The following is a 21563-nucleotide window of genomic DNA, read 5'->3' as shown; positions in this document are numbered from 1 at the left end:
TCTCAGGAATGGGAAAACAAGTATCCAATGTACTCAGTACTACTGTGAAACCAATTTATAATAACTCACACTTGCATATGAAAAATGAAGCACAACTTTAGTCTATGATGAAGGAGGGAAGGGGAGGGTGAGGGATGGGGAGGGGGGAGGAATTGTAGGGGATAGTAGAGGGACCACAACTATGGAGCACATTGCAAGTACAAGTTGGTTCTATCATGTGTAGAACACAAATGTCCTAATGCTATAATTGGGTAAATGAGATGAAAGCTATGCTGATTAGTATGATGTAAGCACTGCAATTTATACAAATAGTCAACACACTGAAATGGGCATAAATGTATTTATAATCTATGTACAAAAGAATTAATTTAAAAAAAGAAAAAGAAAAGATACAGTTGACAAATATCACCCCTTCTATTTAATATTGGAAATTCTAGCCACTGTTCTTAGTAGAAAAAAATTTAGTATTGTAAAAGAATAATCAAAACTGCTATTATCTGAAGCATCCTTCTTCTGCTTGTGCACAGGTAAAGAACAAAGCCATTTAGTGGGTTTACCAAATGATTGGGTTTTAAAAGAAGTGCACAAGTGGAAGTTAGATGTTTATCCTCATATCACACAATCTCAGATACAGAGGTGGAAATGATGTGCTCAGGGTCCTTCACAGCTTCCATGTTACTGCTTTTCCTTCATTTCTCTCCTTTAAAGCTCATGCAGTCAGATGATACCACCTACTACCCTTGTTTAATGCTGTAATTAGCTGTTCTCCTGGGCATGGCTGCTCAATCAGTGAAAATTCTACCACCTGGAGCACTATCTCTGCAGTGTTGGGGAATTTAGTGCTCAAATTATGGAAAAGGCTGAGGGGAACAGTGTCTTCAGATTTCCAAATGTCAGTTGAGTGATGAGGTATAGGGAATACTTCCTGAAGCACCTGAAATATATTTTTTCAAATCAAAAGAGTAGTTTATTATATCTCAAGCAAGAAGCAGTACAATTAATCAAAGTACACACCTAAACTATTTGCACAGTTTTGCCATCTTAACAGTAGCTTGTTTATGCCAGCCACAAAGAAGCCTGGAGAGCAAGTGGCAATGAAATTGCAAGTCATTTTCCACAACTTGTTGAGAATTGAATTTTTTCCTTGTGAGAAGTGGTCCAAAGCCTAGAAAAAGGGGTAGCCAGTTAGTGCCAGGTCTGAAGAATATGCTGGATGACAGAGAGTTTCCAAGTCAAGGTCCTGTGGTTTGAACAGTGTTTTCTGTGTGACAGCATTGTCTTTCAAAACAATTGGCCTGTGTATAGTGACCAATCTTGGCTGCTTAATCACAAGCATCTTCATCATTTCATCCATCTGGTTGCAGTGTACATCTGCTGTAACTGGCTGACCAGGTTTCATGAAGCTGTAGTGCAATGGTTCTCAACCTTCCTAATGCCACATCCCTTTAATACAGTTCCTGTGGGTCACAACCCACAGGTTGAGAACCACTGCTGTAGTGAATAATACCAGCAGTGGTCATCAAACAGACACCATTAACTTTTTTTGATGAATATTCAGTTTTGGACTGTTTTTAGCACTTCATCTTTATCCAATCATTGTGCCAGATGCTTGCAATTATAAAAAATAATCCATTTATTATTACATGTAACAATATGGTGTAGAAATGGTTCATTTTATGTTGTGACAGCCAAGAAAGGTAAGATTCGAGATGATTCCTCTTCTGATACTCTTTAATTGATACACAGCCCATCTATCTAGTTTCTTTACCTTGCTGATTGGTTTCAAATGTTCCAATATTGTTAGAATAGTAACATCAAACTTTGCTTCTAATTCACATGTAGGTTGAGATGGATTCACTTCCACTACAGCTTTCAGTTCATCATTATCCACCTTGGTCTCAGATCACCCACCTGGCTCACTTTTAAGATTAAAATCACCAGAATGGAACTTCTCAAAACCATTGACATATTGTGCATTCATTAGCCACATCCTCTCCACACACTCCATTGATATTTCAAACTGTAGTGTGTTGGTTCCATGATAGAACTCATATTCAAAAATAACATGAATTTTTGACTTATCTCTGGTTTCACAAATTTTCTCTTAAAAATAATTTCAAAGATAATCACAAGCTAATAGCACCTGAAATAATTTTTAAAGAAATGAAAAGAAACCCTTAGCAAGAAACCTGAGTGTCTTGGATTCTGCATTTTCAGATTCAAGCAAATACAGATTGCAAATACTAGGGGAAAAAAATCACACAATAAAGATAAAATAAATAGCAAACACTACAACTATTTACATAGCATTATTTTGTGTTACGAATTATAAGTAATCTAGATGATTTAAATATAAAGGAGGATGTTTATGGGTTATATGCAAGTACCATGTCATTTTATACCAGAGACTTGAGCATTGCAGATTTGCTTAAACTCCTCTAAGGAGGATATAGGTTGCTCTTGTTTATCTGAAGTTAAGCCACAGTTTTTTTGTTGCTCCTATTTGTTTTAGGACTTGATCTTGTATCTCATTTATACCTTCAGATTATATTTAAGAATCAAGCAAGCCGACCATATAACATCTACCCTCATGGAATCACTGATGTCAGACCTTTGCACTCAGGGAGATTACCAAAAGGTAAGTATTAGCTCAATTTATAACCATTTTTTACATGTAGATACAGATATGGTCATAGCATCAATAGCAAAATTATGCTGGTTGGTCCTTTCCCCTGCTGTTAACATAGGACCTCAAGCCCCATTCTAATGTTATAATAAATAAATTCCAGGAATCCTTAGGTGATGTCTCGTGTAAGTCAGTGAAGTGTCACTGATGTGCTTTTGCTACCACCTACTGGTTATGTTTCACTATTGCACATCCAATTAGATTGGCATGTCTCACTGCAACTATTACAAATGCCCTAAAGTCTTTGACGCTAATTCTTCTAGTTTTTAAGTTCTTTTTTTTTTTTCTGGAGTACAGTTTTGGGCTACATTACATACTTTTAATGTCTAGTAATCTCTTTACTTTTCATTTCTGAATAGTTTACAACTCGTTTGTTTTGTTTTTTTTACTATATTGTTTTTTGCTTAAAGATTCATGACATTATCTATCTCATGGATTGTAGCTTTTATTAATATAAATGTCCTTCTTGCTTCTCTGTTTTTATCCTTATGTTCAATTCTATTTCACTAATTTTAGTACCATCACATATGCTTAGCTAATTTATCTTTTCCATGATGTTAATTTCCCATATTTTTGTTTATTTTATGTTAGGCCTAGTCCATGTGAAGAGTATGTATATGGATTTTGTTTTGTACCCAGTCATAATCTTTCAATAAGAGGTTTAAGCCTAGTCACATTTATGGTACTACTGATATGTTTGTATGTATTCTGATAATCTTATATTTGAATAACAATTTTATAATTATTTTAGCCTTTTATTACCTTTCTCAGTAGTTTTGTTATATACTTTTCATTTTAGTAGAATGGATATTATATATATTCTTTCTATTCTTTAATTTTGTATGAATATTCTATATCTCTAAAAAAATTACACTGCTAATTCTTTGTTTTTCAACTTTAGACATTATACATTTACTTTGTTTTGTGTTAAGTATTTTGCATTATGCTTCCTTCCACTACAGTTGTTTCTTTTTATCAGTGTTTTTTATTTCTTCAATTGGCTATATTACAACTATAAAAAATAGACTAAACATATGCTTTTTTATCTTCATGATTAGATAATATCTCCTTTTTTTAGAGGCAAAGTCTCACTCCATTGCCCCAGACTAGAGTGCTGTGGCATCATAGCTCATAGAAACCTCAAACTTCTGGGCTCAAGTGATCCTCTTGCCTCAGCCTCCCAAGTAGCTGGGACTATAGGCACCCACCACTACGCCTGGCTATTTCTTTTTTTTTTTTTTTTTTTAGTAGAGATGGGATCTTGCTCTTGCTCAGGCTGGTCTCTAATTCCTGAGCTCAAGCATTGCACCTGCCTCAGCCTCCCAGAGTGCCCAGCTAGATACTATCTCTTTGATTTCCCTTTTTCTCTCCTATACCTTGCCTTTCCTCACCTGCTGCCAGCCATGCCTTTACTTTTATAAAACTAAAGGCTAAAACATTTACAGTTTGTACTGAAATTTTAAATCTTCCTTGCTTTGTCTACATATTTATTATAAAAATAAAAATCCAGCATTTATATTATTTTATTGTATAAATTCCTTTCTATAAATGTTTACTATAACATGCTGTGATTGTTCTCTTGTCTACAGTTCAAATGATTTTGCTATTAAGATAAACTAATATGGGGAAGATAAAAAAGTTGGTATCATAGAAGTAAAGAATAGGATAGTGGTAACTGGAAGCTTAGAAGGGTGGAGAAAAGGTGGGATATGAGAGGTTAAGATGCAAAAACCTAGATAGGAAGAATAAGTTCTCCTGTTCAATACACTATAGGGTGACTATAGTTTACTATATAGTTAACAATAATTTATTATATATTTTCAAATAGCCAGAAGAGAGATTTTACAATGTTCCCAACAAAAAGAAGTGAAAAATGTTTGAAGTGATGGGTATATACTAATTATCCTGATTTGATCATTACACGTTATGTGTATGTATCAAAATATCACACTATATCCTTTAAATATATGCAATTATGTCAGTTAAAATAGTAACAATAAAAAGATCAAATAGAGGGGGTGGCACCTGTGGCTCAAGGAGTAGGGCGCCGGTCCCATATGCCAGAGGTGGCGGGTTCAAACCCAGCCCTGGCCAAAACCACAAAAGGGAAAAAAAAAAAAAAAAAAAAAAAAAGATCAAGATTCTCGTTTCTTCTTCTCTATCAGTAGTTCAAAATCATGCAACATTTTAGTTTGCTTTATATTAGGACTATACTAATACAATTTTTGTGTTTGTATCCTAAAGTAACACTTTCTTTTCTTTTGTTAGGAAAAGAAATGTATGTTTCTCTATCATACCTATTAGGCCTTTCAGCTTCTTATTCATTCCATTTATTGCTTGATACCCAAATCTTTTTCCTTTTTTTTTTTTCTCTTTCTTTTTTAAACCAGGAGAGAGGTACAACTTTCAATGAGCATGTGAGTCAAGGCCAAGATGCAAAGACTTTATCTATCCATATCATCTGTCTATCTTGAAGATAGGGTCTTGCTCTGTTGTCTGGGCTGCAGTGCAATGGTGCAACCTTACTGCAACCTTGAACTACTGGCGCTCAAGTGTGCCTCCTGCCTTAGTCTGCCAATTAGCCAGGACTACAGGCCCATCCCACCACTCCCAGCTAATTTTTATAAATTTTATTTTGTTTATTTTATTTTTTTTAACAGTTCTAAACTAGAGATAGGTTTTTTTGGTAGGTCTCACTAACGTTGCTCAGGCTTGTCTCAAACTCCTGGCCTCAAACAATCCTCCTGCTTTGGCCTCCCAGAGTGCTAGGATTACAGGTGTGAGCCACTGTGCCTGGCCTGGTTTTTGTTCCTAAAGACATACTTTTAGTTCACAATGTATTGCTTTCATTTGGATTACGTGTTTTCTAGGTTTGCTACAAAGTTGTCATCTTTGAGTTTTTTCTTTCCTTGTACTTATGTGTCTGTTATCTTGTACATTTCTGTTTTTTCATTTCTTCTTTTGTTTTTCTGGAAGTATATCCTCAAGTAACTTTAAAATACATAGAGGGTAAATTTTCTTTAGTATCATGTGATGTACAGACAGGCTGGTTATAAATAATCTTCTAATATTCAGTTTTTGATAAGAATTCTAATGCCAGACTTATTTGCATTCCTTTATGGGTGAAGGTATAGTGACAAAGATCTGGGGAGATTTAGAATATGTACCCTAAAATTTAGAGGCATACATAGTACAGTTACTGGTAACCTTTCTTATGTGGAGAATTCTGAAGGCCCATATACTTCTAATACCCACCCACCTACCCTCACTCCCAACTCCTACAAGAGGGAAGAGAAGAGACCTAAGGAATATTAAAAGGAAATGCCACAGGTCAGACATAATGGAATGAGGGAGAGCTTAGAATGGAAATGAAATTAATTTTGACTTAGGTTGGATCTTTAGGTATTAAACATACCAAAAAGTGAGGTTCAATTCTAAAATCAGACATTTCTTGTACTGAGGACACATTAGCCTGAGAGCAGGTTTTAGTTCTTGCTGCCTTTCCTCACAACGGTCAGGTAGCACAGTTCTTAATGCTATATATATGTTTAAACTTCAGTGCCCAGGCCTTTGGCATATATTCAGGCCTGAAACTCTCACAGACAACTAATTGTCAACTATAGCTTTTTATTATAAAAATTATGTGACTCTTAAACTTATAATAGAGGCAATTTTAGTTTCCATTTACTAAGAAACTTAATATGTGCATATGGATTTGTAGAGGCGTTGTGATAACAACATTATTACTAATCTGTGGCTTGTTAAACTCTAATCAAATTATTTCTGGGTTTGGGTGTGGGTAGGTGTAAAACATTTGAAAGATTTACCAATTCTGCCAGGAGAAATATTCAAGTATAAATGGACAGTGACTCTAGAAGATGGGCCAACTAAATCAGATCCTCGATGCCTGACTCGATATTATTCTAGTTTCATTAATCTGGAGAGAGATCTAGCTTCAGGACTCATTGGCCCTCTCCTCATCTGCTACAAGGAGTCTGTAGATCAAAGAGGAAACCAGGTGAGTTCTTCCCTTTCTAAGAGCTGGGTTTGAAACTAAAAATGGAATGTGGTGTATATGAACTCTAAGTGTATGTTCCCCTATAGATTGCAGAAACTATAGTAATCTGCAGTATTGGCCAAAGAAAGAATTGAGCTGAGTTCCACTTAGCTTTTACTGAGTTTGAGTTTAGTGTAATAAATAACTGTTGGACATATGGACCATACAATCTAGGTCCTAGAGTCTTTCTATAATACTCATTCACATTTCAGCATTTTGATCTCTCTAGGTCAGTGGTTCTCAACCTTCTTAATGCCACAACCCTTTCATACAGTTCCTCATGTTGTGGTGACCCCCAACCATAAAATTATTTTTGTTGCTACTTCATAACTATATTTTTTCTACTATTATGAATCGTAATGTAAATATCTGATATACAGGATGTATTTAGGCGATCCCTGTGAAAGGGTCATTCTACCCCCAAAGGGGTTGTGACCCACAGGTTGAGAAATGCTGCTCTAGGCGATCTTGGCCATTTTTACATGTCCAATTACCTCCTATTTTAAGATGACCCACAAGTTTATATCTATAGCCTAGACTTCTCCTGGACATCTCATTATGGGTGACTCAAAAGCACCTTAAAATTAACATATCTGCAGTTCCAAGCCTCCAACATCATGCAGCTATAACAAAGTAAATGGATTTTATTGAGAACTCAATAAATATTTGTTAAGCAAAATAGAGGAAAAATATAAAGTATTTCAGAATATGGTTAGAATTTGAACCCCTTTTCCTGCTTTAAAAAATAAAGCTGTATATTGGCTCACACCAGTAATACTAGCATTTTGTGAGGCCAAGATGTGAGGATCACTTGAACCCAGGAGTTGGAGGCTACAGTAAATTATGATGGTGCCACTGCATTCTAGTCTGGGTGACAGAGCAATAGAATGAGACTCTGTCAAAACCAAAATCAAAAAACAAAAACAATGAAAGGTGGTGCCTGTGGCTCAAAAGAGTAGGGCGCTGGCCCTATATACCAGAGGTGGCAGGTTCAAACCCGGCCCCAGCCAAAAAAACCAAATAACAACCAAAAAATTAAATTCTCAGAACAAGAAAAGTTTAGTTCTTCACAAAAACTCATTTCTTGGTTCCAGAATAACTCATTGCCATAAATGTCCATTTTGTTATTTATGACACTTAAGATTCTGTTCTGAAAATATTTCATTGGTTCAAAGAGTAAAGCATATGAACTTTAGTGTACAGATAAAACATGTGGCACATGAACCCACATAATCACAAGTTCTGTGGGTTCATGTGCCACATACTCTTCCTGACAAATTTTTCCTAATTATAGCTTTTCCACTGGTCTTTGGAAGAAGACTGAAATATACCTTAATATTCTCCATACTCCTCCCTCAGCATTTTGGTTTCTATAGCTATTGGTAATACAAAATGAAATTTATACATATTAGTGAGGATTGCACATTAAATCTTAGCAGATTCAATTAGAAAGATACTAACTCATTTTTTTTTTTTTGAGACAGAGTCTCACTCCGTCGCTCTGTGTAGAATGCCATGGCATCATAGCTCACAGCAAACTCAAACTCTTGGTCTCAAGCGCTCCTCCTGCCCCAGCTTCCCAGGTAGCTGGGAATTCAGGTGCCTGCCACAATACCTTCGTAATTTTTTTCTATTTTTAGTAAAGATGGGGTTTTACTTTTGCTCAGGCTCTCTCAAACTCCTGAGCTCAAGCAATTCCCCTGCCTCGGCCTTCCAGAGTGCTGGGATTACAGGCATGAGCCACTGTGCCCAGCTGGACTCATAAATTTGATTCATACTCAAAGTGCTCTTCAGAAAAATTTTGAATTTTTTAAAAAGAAAACTTAAGGTATTAATGTTGTTTAACATGTTTGTGATTTGCCTTATCTTTTCTACTTGACTTCTGTTTTTGTATTTTTTATTTTTTATAGATGGGTGGCATTGTGGAAGGGCAGTTACTAGATGGAAGTTTAGGAAAGGCATTCCTCTTATTTGAGTTAACTGACTTATTTAAGAAAAATACTCAAAAGCCTCTAATCTGAACATGGAAAGAATGAGGCTACAAACTGTACCAAAAAATCAATCACCATAGGGCCTTAGGTCCAGGAAAAACTAAGTTTAGTGAATGCAGTCAACTTCTTGCTGTGAGGACACATTTCTTCTAAACATATACTCAGTGCTGATAGCACCCACCCTCATTCTCAAGCCTGGTATATGTCAGAATAGTGACACATGCATGCCATTGCTTACATTTTCACTGAATGTTATTACTATCTGACAGTATCAGTAGTATTTCTTTCCCTCTTACAATGTATGTAATTAACAGATGATGTCAGACAAGAGAAATGTCATCCTATTTTCTGTATTTGATGAGAACCGAAGCTGGTACCTCACAGAGAATATGCAACATTTCCTCCCCAATGCAACCGTAGTGCATCCCCAGGATCCAGAGTTCCAAGCCTCCAACATCATGCACAGTAAGTAAAGCACAACTTGAGTCCAGTGGGTATTAGATAAAGAGAAAATGATACAACCAAACTTAAGTCCAGATAATGAATGAAATATATATATACATATAAATTTAACAATTGTGTTACCTATAAATGTATAAATGGGTAATTATTAATGCATATCCAGTCACCATTTTTTCCTTCCAATATTTATTTGATTGCCCCTCCCTTTTATTTCCACATCTCCTATATTACACCTTTTCACCAACTATTCTATGTCCAGATAATACATTTTAAAACATATTCTCTCCATGATTATATAATGATATATGAAAATATACATACATTGGGGCTGGCAAGGGAGGCAGGATTAGGGGCGATGTCCCACCGCCGGAGTTTCCCTCTTTCCAGGGTGAAGATGGTTTTACACAACAATCTGGAGTTCTTTAGTTGAAAGGTGTGTTCTGTTCAGACAAGCATTTTGATTTGCTGTCTGTTTACAGCATGGACACGAAATTACTAAAAACATTTGGGACTGCCAGTGAATTTATCTTTTGAGATTTTATGACAAACTTATCAGTAGTTTCCTGCTTTTTTAATTAATATTTTGAAGTTAACAGCACAATGAGTTCAGGCTTATGCAACCAAGAAAAATTTACTTTGCCCTACTGGGAAGAACAGATTTTTTATTTGCTTCTTCAAGAATGCAGTGCTACAGAAAAAACAAACACAAAACCTCCTTAAAGTACCAAAGGGGAGTGTAGGAGAGTATATCCAAGACTGTTCTGTGGGGCATTTGAGGATTCCTTCTACAAAAGGCAAGAAAAATCAGATTGGATTAAAAATTCTAGAGCAGAAGGGGGCAGAGACAAGATGGCTGACTGAAGCCAGCATTCCACAGAAGCTCCCGTCCAGAAGGAGAGTTAAAGGATGGAAATTTGGCAACTAACCTGGTGGATTAGAGCTGCACCAAGAGAGAAAGTTGAAGAATTCACATCAACCCCGCTGAGGCGAGCTGCGACCCCAAGGATACAAACAAAAGGTACAAAATCCATCACCAAGCAGATGGGAGTCCCCTCCCCCATGAGAATGGCTCAGAGTGCCCCACAAACAAACCGGCAGAGTTCAAAGTTCCTCCCACTACACTCCATGGGAGAGACCCTCCAAAAAACTGGACCTACCTCCCCTACTAGGGTGCCACAGCATTCTCCTGCCAGGCATAAAACTGTATAAAACTGTACATATTCTCTACCTGCAGTTCTGAGCTCCCAGCACTCCCCTCTACTCTCACTCTGAGGTCTGGAGGCCTGTCCCACAAGAATCCAGATTCTTGGGTGATTTCTTGAGGGGTGTGAACAGGGCCTAGACAGCAACTGGTCAGTGATGATTCTGCAGCACAGGAGTGAGGAAAGGATGGTTGGCTGAAAGGGAAACACACCACCAGAGCAGCGGTGCCCCAAGGCACAGAGCAGCAGCCATTTTTGGCAACAATAGGGCTCACTCCCAGATATTCCAAAGCCATGCCCCCTGTCTCACTGGGCAACCAGAGGAGGCCGGGCATCTTCTCATGTGGCAACCACCACGGAACAGATCAGGGATGGAAACACAGGCCCCATGAGTGAAGGGTTTGCCTGAGGTGGTACCAGCCTGGGTGGAGTGCAGGAACTAGAAAATGCACGCGCAGAGCCAGGAAATTCCCAGGGCGGGGCTGACTCACAGGACCCCTTTACTGAGCCTAAGATGCACCTGGTCCTCAGGGGATCATCAGCCTATAGACAAAGGAAAGCAGGAGGCTAGAACTGACAGCTAACCGAATACAAACCTGCAGGAGCAAAGACAGGGCCTGAGGCACAGGTTCTGGGAACTTAAAACAGCTTCTCTTCTGCAGGGGAATTCAGCAGGGACAGAAACAAATTCCCGCAAAGTTGTTCTGTTCTGTCAGTAACATCAATCGGGGCGGGGCTGGAACTGCGTGAACAACCTCCAGCCTCCATCAAGCATCCAAGGTTGTCAGGCCTCACCTCCCCCTGCTGGATAGAGGCATAGAGGCTGGATAGTGGCCTGGCTGAGCAGATATAGATTTTCACGTGATTCAGGCAGGTACAAACCCCTGGAATATCTACTCACTGGAGGCAATTGGGTCACAGCCCTGTCGGGCTATCAGTGACTGGGTGTGACAGAGGTGCAAGGTGGGGAAGGAGACATCCACCTTCCCAGACTAATCTATTTGCTGGGTGGGTCCTCCTGACCTCACGAAGCACTGGAGCAAGTCATATCTGAGTTGTCACCAGACCCCTGCAATTCAGTTGCCAGAGACCTTTTAAACTCTCCCACCTGAGACAGGTGCTGACTGAGACAATTGATTTGAACCTTTTGAACTGAGCTAATCACCCGAGAACTATTCAAGTGGTGCCCTGGGTGTGCGGTTGTAGGAAGATTTAATTTTCCTTTTCCAATTGTTGCCTGTGGTGGGGGTGACTTAATTGCTGGCATTTTTCCACAGCTGAGACTTCAACCCAGAGTAACTGTTTCACTAGGGTCAGACAGAGGCCATCTGAAAACAAGATAGAACCACTTAGCACAACCACACCAAACAGGTCCCCAGTTTCTCAGGCCGTAGCACTCTACAGGTGCTTGACAAAGCTCCAGGGGAAAAATCAAACAGTGTAAAATAATCATGGGGTGAAATCAGCAGAAAAACTCTGGTAACATGAATAACCGGAATAGATCAACCCCCCCCCCAAGGAAAGATATGGCAGATGTAACTGAAGATCCCATTCATAAACAACTGGCCAAGATGTCAGAAATCAAATTCAGAATTTGGATTGCGGACAAGATTCATAGAGTGGAGGAAAATTTGGAATTAGAAATTCAAGGAGCAATTCAAAAGGCAGAATTAGAAATTCGAGGAGAAATTCAAAAGTTGGCTCAAGAATTTAACAAATTTAAAGACAAAACCACCAAAGATTTTGATGCACTGAAGCAAGAATTTGCAGCCATCAAAGATCTGAAAAATACAGTACAATCCCTCAGTAACAGAGTGGAGCAAGCAGAAGAAAGGATTTCCGACAATGAAGACAAAGCTTTTGAATGCTCCCAAAGTCTCAAAGAGAAAGATAAATGGAGAGCAAAAACAGATCATTGTCTCAGAGAGCTCTGGGATAATTTGAAGAAGGCTAATATCCACCTCATTGGAATTCCTGAAAGTGATGAAGTGGCCTCGCAAGGCACAGAGGCCCTTCTCCATGAAATTATGAAAGAGAATTTTCCAGACATGCCAAGAGATTCTGAAATTCAGTTGGCAGACAGTTTCAGAACCCCCAATCCGAATAAGATATCCCCCAGGCATATCATAATTAACTTCACTAAAGTTAACATGAAGGAGAAAATTCTGAAAGCAGCCAGATGTAAGAAATCCATTACCTACAAAGGTAAGAATATTAGAATGACTGCAGATCTCTCTGCTGAAACTTTTCAAGCCAGAAGAGGGTGGTCATCACTTTTAATCTCCTAAAGCAAAATAACTTTCCACCCTAGATCCTGTATTCAGCTAAACTGAGTTTTATTTATGATGGAGAAATTAAATACTTTACTGACATTCATATGTTAAAGAAATTTGCCATAACCAAACCACCTCTTCAGGATATTCTCAAACCTATCCTCCACAATGACCAGCACAATCCTCTGCCACAAAAGTAAACTCACTCAGAAACTTTTGATCAAACTCTAACTTCCACAGTGGCGAAAGGATTAACAATGTCCACTGGACTTTCGAAAAACTCAATACCCAAAATTTTACCAGACTTTTCAATATTCTCCATTAATGTGAACAGCTTAAACTATCCTCTAAAGAGGCACAGGTTAGCTGACTGGATACAAAAACTCAGGCCAGATATTTGCTGCATACAAGAGTCACATCTTACTTAAAAGATAAATATAGACTCAGGGTGAAAGGATGGTCATCCATATTTCAGGCAAATGATAATCAGAAAAAAGCAGGTGTTGCAATTCTATTTGCAGACACAATAGGCTTTAAACCAACAAAAGTAAGGAAGGATAAGAATGGTCACTTCGTATTTGTTAAGGGTAATACTCAATATGATGAGATTTCAATTATTAATATTTATCCTCCCAACCAGAATGCACCTCAATTTATAAGAGAAACTCTAACAGACATGAGAAACTTGATTTCCTCCACCTCCATAATAGTTGGAGATTTCAACACTCCTTTGGTGGTGTTGGATAGATCCTCCAATAAGAAGCTGAGCAAAGAAATTGTAGATTTAAACCTAATCATTCAAAATTTAGATTTAGGAGACATCTACAGAATATTTCATTCCAACAAAACTGAATACACATACTTCTCATCAGCCCACGGAACATACTCCAAAATCGATCACATCTTAGGTCACAAGTCTAACCTCAGTAAATTTAAATGAATAGAAATTATTCCTTGCATCATCTCGGACCACCATGGAATAAAAGTTGAAATCAGTAACAACAGGAATCGGCATACTCATACAAAAACATGGAAGTTAAATAACCTTATGCTGATGACAGCTGGGTCAGAGATGAGATTAAGAAGCAAATTGCCAAATTTTTGAACAAAACGACAATGAAGACACAAATTATCAGAACCTCTGTAATACCGCAAAGCTAGTCCTAAGAAGGAAATTTATAGCACTGTAAGCCTTCCTCAAGAGAATGGAAAGAGAGGAAGTTAACAACTTAATGGGACATCTCAAGCAACTGGAAAAGGAAGAACATTCCAACCCCAAACCCAGTAGAAGAAAAGAAATAACCAAAATTAGAGCAGAGTTAAATGAAATTGAAAACAAAAGAATTATACAACAGATCAATAAATCAAAAAGTTGGTTTTTTGAAAAGGTCAATGAAATAGATAAACCTTTGGCTAACCTAACCAGGAAAAAAAGAGTAAAATCTCTAATCTCATCAATCAGAAATGACAAAGACGAAATAACAACAGACTCCTCAGAAATTCAAAAAATCCTTAATGAATATTACAAGAAACTTTATTCTCAGAAATATGAAAATCTGAAGGATATTGACCAATACTTGGAAGCTCATCACCTTCCAAGACTTAGCAAGAATCAAGTGGAAATGTTGAACAGGCCAATATCAAGTTCTGAAATAGCATCAACCATACAAAATCTCCCTAAAAATAAAAGCCCGGGTCCAGATGGCTTCATGTCAGAATTCTACCAAACCTCTAAAGAGGAACTAGTACCTATATTACTCAACCTGTTCCAAAATGTAGAAAAAGAAATAACACTACCCAAAACGTTCTATGAAGGAAACATCACCCTGATCCCCAAACCAGGAAAAGACCCAACAAGAAAAGAAAATTATAGACCAATATCACTAATGAATATAGATGCACAAATATTCAACAAGACCCTAACAAACAAATCCAGCAACACATCAAGTTATACATCATGACCAAGTCAGTTTTATCCCAGGGTCTCAAGGCTGGTTCAATATACGTAAATCTATAAATATAATTCAGCACATAAACAAATTAAAAACAAAGACCATATGATTCTCTCAATTGATGCAGAAAAAGCTTTTGATAATATCCAGCATCCCTTCATGATCAGAACACTTAAGAAAATTGGTATAGAAGGGACATTTCTTATACTGATAGAGGCCATCTACAGCACATCCACAGCCAATATTGTATTGAATGGAGTTAAATTGAAATCATTTCCACTCAGCTCAGGAACCAGACAAGGTTGCCCATTGTCTTCACTGCTCTTTAACATTGTAGTGGAAGTTTTAGCCATCACAATTAGGGAAGAAAAGGCAATCAAGGGTATCCATATAGGGTCAGAAGAGATCAAACTTTCGCTCTTTGCAGATGATGTGATTGTATATCTGGAAAACACCAGGGATTCTACTACAAAACTCTTAGAAGTGATTAAGGCATACAGCAGCATCTTGGGTTACAAAATCAACATTCGTAAATCAGTAGCCTTTATATATACCAACAATAGTCAAGCTGAAAAAAACAGTTAAGGACTCTATTCCATTCACAGTAGTGCAAAAGAAGATGAAATATTTGAGAGTTTATCTAACAAAGGACATGAAAGATCTCTATAAAGAGAACTATGAAACTCTAAGAAAAGAAATAGCTGGAACTCTTAACAAATAGAAAAACATACCATGATCATGGCTGGGAAGAATCAACATTGTTAAAATGTCCATACTACCCAAAGCAATATATAATTTTTTTTTTATTTTTTTTGTTTGTTTTTTTTTTAGCAATATATAATTTTAATGCAATCCCTATTAAAGCTCCACTGTCATACTTTAAAGATCTTTAAAAAATAATACTTCATTTTATATGGAATCAGAAAAAAACTCTAATAGGCAAGGCATTACTCAGAAATAAAAACAAAGCAGGAGGAATCATGCTACCAGACCTCAAACTATACTATAAATCGATAGTGATCAAAACAGTGTGGTACTGGCACAAAAACAGAGAAGTAGATGTCTGGAACAGAATAGAGAACCAAGGGATGAATCCAGCTACTTACCGTTATTTGATCTTTGACAAGCCAATTAAAAACATGCTGTGAGGAAAAGATCCCTATTTAACAAATGGTGCTGGGTGAACTAGCTGGCGACCTGTAGAAGACTGAAACTGGATCCACACCTTTCACCATTAACTAAGATAGACTCTCACTGGATTAAAGATTTAAACTTAAGACATGAAACTATAAAAATACTAGAAGAGAGTGCTGGGAAAACTCTTGAAGAAATCGGTCTGGGCAAGTATTTTATGAGGAGAACCCCCTGGGCAATTGAAACAGCTTCAAAAATACACTACTGAGACCTGATCAAACTAAAAGGCTTCTGCACAGCCAAGAACACAGTAAAGCAAGCAAACAGCCGTCAGAATGGGAGAATATATTTGCAGGTTATGTCTCTGACAAAGGTTTAATAACCAGAATCCACAGAGAACTCAAACGTATAAGCAAGAAAAGAACAAGTGATCCCATCGCAGGCTGGGCAAGGGACTTGAAGAGAAACTTCTCTGAAGAAGACAGGTGCACGGCCTACAGACATATGAAAAAACGCTCATCATCTTTAATCATCAGACAAATGCAAATCAAAACTACTTTGAGATTGCATCTAACTCCAGTAAGATTAGCTAACATCACAAAATCCCAAGACCAGAGATGTTGGCGTGGATGTGGAGAAAAGGGAACACTTCTACACTGCTGGTGGGAATGCAAATTAATGCATTCCTTTTGGAAAGATGTTTGGAGAACACTGAGAGATCTAAAAATAGATCTGCCATTCAATCCTATAATTCCTCTACTAGGTATATACCCAGAAGACCAAAAATCACATTAAAACAAAGATATTTGTACCAGAATGTTTATTGCAGCCCAATTCATAATTACTAAGTCATGGAAAATTCCCAAGTACCCATTGATCCACAAATGGATTAATAAATTGTGGTATATGTACACTATGGAATATTATGCAGCCTTAAAGAAAGATGGAGACTTTACCTCTTTCATGTTTACATGGATGGAGCTGGAACATATTCTTCTTAGTAAAGTATCTCAAGAATGGAAGAAAAGGTATCCAATGTACTAAGCCCTACTATGAAACTAATATATGGCTTTCACATGAAAGCTATAACCCAGTTATAACCTAAGAATATGTGGAAGGGGGAGAGGGAGGGGAGAGATGGGGGAGGATTGGCAGTTGGAGTGTGATTGGTGGGATTACATCTGCAGTGCATCTTACAAGGGTACATGTGAAACTTAGTGAATGTAGAATATAAATGTCTTAACACAATAACTAAGAAAATGCCAGGAAGGCTATATTAACCAGTGTGATGAAAATGTGTCAAATGGTCTATAAAACCAGTGCATGGTGCTCCATGATGGCATTAATGTACACAGCTATGATTTAATAAAAAAAAAATTCTAGAACAACCTCATGTGGTCCTCTTTGTTGATGAAAAGGATATTGTAGAAATAAGTATAAAATTCACAGAGTTACTTTTGGCAATTACCAATTGTGAGGAGAGGTTCAGCCTGTTTAAAAACAGAAACAGACTAAGTAAAGGCCTCCAAATAGATGTGGGCTGCCCTGTGAAAGTACAGCTGAGATCTGGGGAAGAAAAGTTTCCTGGAGTTGTGCGCTTCAGAGGACCCTTATTAGCGGAGAGGACAGTGTTGGGAATATTCTTTGGATTGGAATTGCTGGGAGAAGGTCATGGCCAGGGTTCACTGATGGGGTATATCAAGGGAAACAGCTTTTTCAGCGTGATGAAGATTGTGGCATGTTTGTTGCATTGGACAAGCTAGAACTCATAGAAGATGATGATAATGGATTGGAAAGTGATTATGCAGGTCCAGTGGGCATAATGCAGGTTAAGTTTCCCCTTTGGAAATTAACTCCAGAGTTTCTTTGAAGGTTGGAGAAACAATAGAATCTGGAACAGTTATATTCTGTGATGTTTTGCCAGGAAAAGAAAGCTTAGGATATTTTGTTGGTGTGAACATGGATAACCCTATTGGCAACTGGGATAGATTCGATGGAGTACAGCTTTGTAGTTTTGCTAGTGTTGAAAATACAATTCTGTTGCACATCAGTGACATTATCCCAGATAGCGTGACACAGGAAAGGAGGCCTCCCAAACTGGCCTTTATGTCAAGAGGTGTTGGGGACAAAGGTTCATCCAGTCATAACAAACCAAAGGCTACAAGATCTACCTCAGACCCTGGAAATAGAAACAGATCTGAATTAGTTTATACCTTAAATGGGTCTTCTGTTGACTCACAACCACAATCCAAATCAAAAAGTACATGGTACATTGATGAAGTTGCAGAAGACCCTGCGAAGTCACTTACAGAAATAACTCCTGATTTTGGCCATTCTTCACCACACTACAACCTCCTTCTGTGAACTCATTGTCCAGCGAGAACAGATTTCACCCTTTGCCATTCAATCTGACAAAGATGCCCAATACCAATGGCAGTATTGGCCACACCCCACTTTCTCGGTCAGCTCAGTCTGTGATGGGGGAACTGAACAGTGTGCCTGTCCAGGAGAGTCCCCCCTTGGCCATGTCTTCTAGCAACTCATATGGTCTAGAAGTGGGCTCACTGGCTGAAGTGAAAGAGAATCCCCCTTTCTATGTGGTGATCTGTTGGATCGGTCAGCCACCAGGACTCAATGAGGTGCTAGCCGGATTGGAACTGGAAGATGAATGTGCGGGCTGTACGGATGGAACAGGTTCCGGATGGAACCTTCAAGGGCACTCGGTATTTCACCTGTGCCCTGAAGAAGGAGCTGTTTGTTAAACTGAAGAGCTGCAGGCTGCATACTAGGTTTGCATCACTGCAGCCAGTTTCCAATCAGATCGAATGCTGTAACTCTTTAGCATTTGGACGCTACTTAAGTGAAGTAGTAGAAGAAAATACTCCACCAAAAATGGAAAAAGAAGGTTTGGAGATAATGATTGGAAAGAAGAAAGGTATCCAGGCTCATTATAATTCTTGTTACTTAGACTCAACCTTATTCTGTTTATTTGCTTTTAGTTCTGTTCTGGACACCGTGTTACTTAGACCCACAGAAAAGAATAATGTAGAATATTACAGTGAAACTCAAGAGCTACTGAAGACAGAAATTGTTAATCCTCTAAGAATATACAGATATGTGTGTGCCACAAAAATTATGAAACTGAGGAAGATACTTGAAAAAGTAGAGGCTGCATCAGGATTTACCTCTGAAGAAAAAGATCCTGAAGAATTATTGAATATATTATTTCATCATATTTTAAGAGTAGAACCATTACTAAAAATAAGATCAGCAGGTCAAAAAGTATAAGATTGTTACTTCTATCAAACTTTTATGGAGAAAAATGAGAAAGTTGGAGTTCCTACAATTCAGCAGTTGTTGGAATGGTCTTTTATAAATAGTAACCTGAAATTTGCAGAGGCACCATCATGTCTCATTATTCAGATGCCTTGTTTTGGAAAAGACTTTATTTAAAAAAATTTTCCCCTCTCTGGAATTAAATATAACAGATTTACTTGAAGACACTCCCAGGCAATGCCCGATATGTGGAGGGCTTGCAATGTATAAGTGCAGAGAATGCTATGATGATCTGGACATCTCAGCGGGAAAAATCAAGCAGTTTTGTAAAACCTGCAACTCTCAAGTCCACCTTCATCCCAAGAGGTCCAATCATAAATATAACCCAGTGTCACTTCCCAGAGATTTACCTGACTGGGACTGGAGACACGACTGCATCCCTTGCCAGAAGATGGAGATATTTGCTGTTCTCTGCATAGAAACGAGCCACTACATTGCTTTTGTGAAGTACAGGAAGGACAACTCCACCTGGCTCTTCTTTGACAGCATATCTGACCATGATGGTGGTCAAAACAGCTTCAACATTCCTCAAGTGACCCTGTGCCCAGAAGTAGGAGAATACTTGAAGATGTCTCTGGAAGACCAGCATTCCCTGGACTCAAGAAAAATCCAGGGCTGTGTGTGCAGACTGCTGTGTGATGGGTACATGTGCATATACCAGAGCCCAAAGATGAGTCTGTACAAGTGACTAGAGTCGCCGAGAGGAGTGAAGACCTCGAAGGAGAAGTTTTAATGTTGCGTTTTGCTCAAGCTGGCAGTTTGTTCAATGTCCATTGCCGGCAATGGATGTCTATGGGGTGACCATCCTTCAGAAAGGATTCCTGTATTTAAAAAGAAATTGCTTTTGTGTTACTAAAGTATTTAATAAGAAGCATTTTGCAGTCTAAAATATATATACACACACACACACACACACACACATACACACACATTGTACTAGTTTTCCTGGGATACTATAACAAAGTACCACAGACTGAGTGGCTTGATCAATAGAAATCTATTTTCTCACAGATTTGGAGGCTAGAATTCTGAGATCAAGGTTTTGGCAGGGTTGAGTTTTTTTAAGGCAGTGACTTTCAACTAGTTTACCATGGCACACTGGTGTGCCGTGCGAGGATCTTAGGTGTGCTGCAAAAATTTTTAAAGATCATTAAATTGTTGTTTTTTTTTGTTTGTTTTTTTGTTTGTTTTTTTTTTTTTTTTTGAGACAGAGTCTCACCATGTCACCCATGGTAGAGTGCCATGGCATCAAACTCTTGGGCTCAAGCAATTCTCTTGCCTCAGCCTCCCAAGCTGCTGGACCACAGGCACCAGCCACAACACCCAGCTATTTTTTTGTTGCAGTTGTCATTGTTGGTTAGCTGGTTCAGGCCAAGCTCAAACCTGCCACCTTTGGTGTATGTGGCTGGTGCCGTAACCACTGTGCTACAGGTGCCAAGCCAATTAAATTATTTTCAAAAGGGCCAGGTGTGGTCGCTCATGCCTGTAAACCTAGCATTCTGGGAGGCTGAGGCAGATGGATCATCTAAGCTCAGGAAATCAAGACCAGCCTGAGCAAGAGGGAGACTCTGTGTCTAGTAAAAATAGAAAAACTAGCCGGGTGTTGTGGTGGGCACCTATAGTCCCAGCTGCTCAGGAGGCTGAGTCGAGAGGATTGCTTGAGCCCAGGAGCCCAAGGTTGCTATGAGCTATGACACTACGGCACTCTACTCAGGGTGACAGAGTGAGATTCTGTCTCAAAAAATAAATAAACATGGGTGGCTCCTGTGGCTCAGTGAATAGGATGCCAGCCCCATATACTGAGGTTGGTGAGTTTGAACCCGGCCCGGCTAAACTGCAACAAAAAATAGCCGGGTGTTGTGGTGTGCACCTGTAGAGGCAGGAGAATCACCTAAGCCCAAGAGCTGGAGGTTGCTATGAGCTGTGATGCCACAGCACTCTACTGAGTGTGACAAAGTGAGACTCTGTTGCTAAAAAAAATAAATAAAAATAAATAAATTATTTTCAAAAGAAGTTCAAAGCACAGTAAGTGTACTCTTTTTTTTTTTAATCAACACAATTTAAGGGTGCCATAGAAGTTTAACTATAGGTTGAAGTGTGCCATGCCATACGAAAGGTTGAAAAACACTGTTCTAAGACTTCTCTCCTTGGCTTGCAGATGATCAGCTTTTCCCAGTGTCCCCATATGGTTTCCTCTCTGTATGTCTGTCTGTGTCCTAATCTTTTCTTTCTATAAAGATACCAGTAATATTGGGATATGGCCTACCCTAGTGACCTCATTTTAGCTTATTAGTTATTTAAAGACACTATCTCTAAATGCAGACACATTATGAGGTACTGTGGGTTAAGACTTCAAGTCATAGGGGAGGGGGGAGGATGGGCGGAGGAAGGGTAATTGGTGAGACCACACTTATGGTGCATCTTACAATGGTACATGTGAAACTTAGTAAATGTAGAATATAAATGTCTT

General features: G+C 38.4%; 1 protein-coding gene and 1 pseudogene across 3 annotated transcripts in view; both read left to right on the top strand.

The window, feature by feature from the left end:
- F8 (coagulation factor VIII) overlaps positions 1–21563 on the top strand; it is a 292803-nt gene that overhangs the window by 146029 nt on the left and 125211 nt on the right. For all 3 annotated transcript variants that reach the window (XM_053579849.1, XM_053579850.1, XM_053579851.1), the window contains 3 exons: positions 2545–2638; positions 6490–6704; positions 9049–9199. In XM_053579849.1, coding sequence (XP_053435824.1) covers positions 2545–2638; positions 6490–6704; positions 9049–9199 — 460 coding nt within the window. The remainder of the gene's footprint in view (positions 1–2544; positions 2639–6489; positions 6705–9048; positions 9200–21563) is intronic.
- Positions 9797–19781, top strand: LOC128577595 (ubiquitin carboxyl-terminal hydrolase CYLD-like; annotated as a pseudogene).

Source organism: Nycticebus coucang, chromosome X (genome assembly GCF_027406575.1).
Source record: "Nycticebus coucang isolate mNycCou1 chromosome X, mNycCou1.pri, whole genome shotgun sequence".
Lineage (NCBI taxonomy): Eukaryota > Metazoa > Chordata > Mammalia > Primates > Lorisidae > Nycticebus > Nycticebus coucang.
Note: the sequence above shows the minus strand (reverse complement) of the source record. Positions and strands in the feature narration are given on the sequence as shown.